This window comes from Palaemon carinicauda, chromosome 4, assembly GCF_036898095.1.
Source record: "Palaemon carinicauda isolate YSFRI2023 chromosome 4, ASM3689809v2, whole genome shotgun sequence".
Lineage (NCBI taxonomy): Eukaryota > Metazoa > Arthropoda > Malacostraca > Decapoda > Palaemonidae > Palaemon > Palaemon carinicauda.
This window is the reverse complement of record NC_090728.1, coordinates 189,588,131-189,590,146: the sequence shown is the minus strand read 5'-3', so window position 1 is coordinate 189,590,146 and position 2,016 is coordinate 189,588,131. Positions and strand designations below refer to the sequence as shown.

At 34.3% G+C, this 2,016-nt stretch overlaps 1 protein-coding gene across 1 annotated transcript in view; it reads right to left on the bottom strand.

The window, feature by feature from the left end:
• Positions 1–1,282, bottom strand: part of LOC137639802 (protein turtle homolog A-like) — a 101,713-nt gene extending 100,431 nt beyond the window's left edge. The window contains 1 exon segment of the mRNA XM_068372043.1: positions 1,182–1,282. Within this exon segment, the coding sequence (XP_068228144.1) occupies positions 1,182–1,282 (101 nt within the window).
• Positions 1,283–2,016: the final 734 nt, after the last annotated feature.

The window sequence follows — 2,016 nt, the reverse complement described above, 5'->3', positions numbered from 1 at the left end:
ATATATATAGCCAAACACTTGCTTTTCATCACATAGGGAAGATGCTTTTGAAGTTTAAAATTAATATTCGAACTAAAATCATCCCAGTGGATGACTACACGAGTAAAAACAGGATCCATATGAAAATCGTATAATCACACCCAATTATTGGCTTAAAGTTCCGTATTATATTATTCTACCTATAAATGCTTATATATATCAGTTAGATTTTATAGGCCTGTATCATCAGTTTCCAACTTTCCCTATGAGATATATGACCTCGTTTTTCAGAAGCCAATAAAAAGGCTTTCGCTTTCAGTATTGTATGGGACTTCTCTGAAGAAGAAGAAAAATTATAATAATAGCAGTAATAATGATTACAAAAAATATTAATAATGTTAATAATTGATAAAGATTATAATAACGTTAATATGATTATTATTTTCATTATTGTTATTATTATTATTATTATTATTATTATTATTATTATTATTATTATGGTTATGATTATTAATATTTTCATTATTTTTATTTTTATGATTATGATTATTATTACTCTAACTAGCGTACGCGACCCGTCAAAAAGGAAGGCTAAATATTTAGATAGATTTGCATACACATACACACGGATTCAACCCTTCTCACCCCCTCTCACCAGAGTATGACTACTCCTTATTCCCCCTACAAGATGACGGGGAGAGACCCAGTAGTTATACGTCTGGCAATGCTGCTGAGCGTGACCGGGAAAAAAGATATATGTATGTATAGATATATATATATATATATATATATATATATATATATATATATATATATATATATATATATATATATATATATATGGCCAGACAATTGCTCTTTATTATATAGGAGAGATATTATTATTATTAATTACTAAGCTTCGACACTAGTTGGAAAAGCAGGATGTTATAAGCCCAGAGACCCCAACAGGGAAAATAGCCCAGCGAGGAAAGGAAACAAGAAAAAATAAAATATTTCAAGAACAGTAACATTAAAACAAATAAATGCTTTATAAACTATAAAAACTTTTAACAAAACAAGATGAAGAGAATTAAGATATAATAGTGTGCCCGAGTATACCCATTCGCCAGTGACGCTAATGAAATTGAATCAGAATGGCATTGCAATTAATACGTTGGAACACTCTCCACTTCATATGATAATGACTATATTGAGATTACCTGTGATTACTTGTAAATTGGCTCCACCTCCTCAGGTGGGAAGGGGGAGGGGCGTCGGCTGGGGCGGGGGCGTGCTGAGGGACAGGTCGTTCATTATTCATATTGGCAATTGAGATCCAGGACTGCAAATCGGACTGTTGAATTGGGCTTTCCAGATCGAATTAGAAACAGGATCTGAGTCGCACCTTGATTAACTTGGATGGTGATTTTAAAGATTTGTATTTTTCAAAACGAGAACATAATTCTATCTTTTATATAGATAGAAATATATTTGTTAAACTACTGTAATATTGGAGTCATTTTAAAGATATTGACAGATATACATAAGAGAGAAATGGAGAGGTAAAGTGAGAGTTACCTCGTCGAGGCATTAACCTCTGGCTCGACCCGCTCAGTTTCATTAACAAGGTGTGATGATGGCCTATTGGAAACGTCCCTGCCTGGCGATATGTTGGATGAAGGCTCGAGACCCGCTCAAGATAGTTTCCAATAGTGTATACATCACCATTCTTGTGAGCTGTATCGATCTACCTGCCATTGCCTGGTCCTCCCTTGTCCTAGCTTGGATGGAGATGTGCTTAGCCGCTGATCATATTCATATATGGTCAGTCGCTAAGGCATTGTCACTGGCCCTTGCCTCTGCCATTTTTGAGTGACCTTTAAAGCTTTAAAGGCTCTTTAGTACTTAGGACAAAATTACCAGCATGCCGAGTCCTTACCTGAACTCGAACCCGGGGACTCGAGTCAATATATATATATATATATATATATACCGCCTATTATCATAATGACTTAGATACTACTTAGAATATATAAGATTGACGTAACTAACATC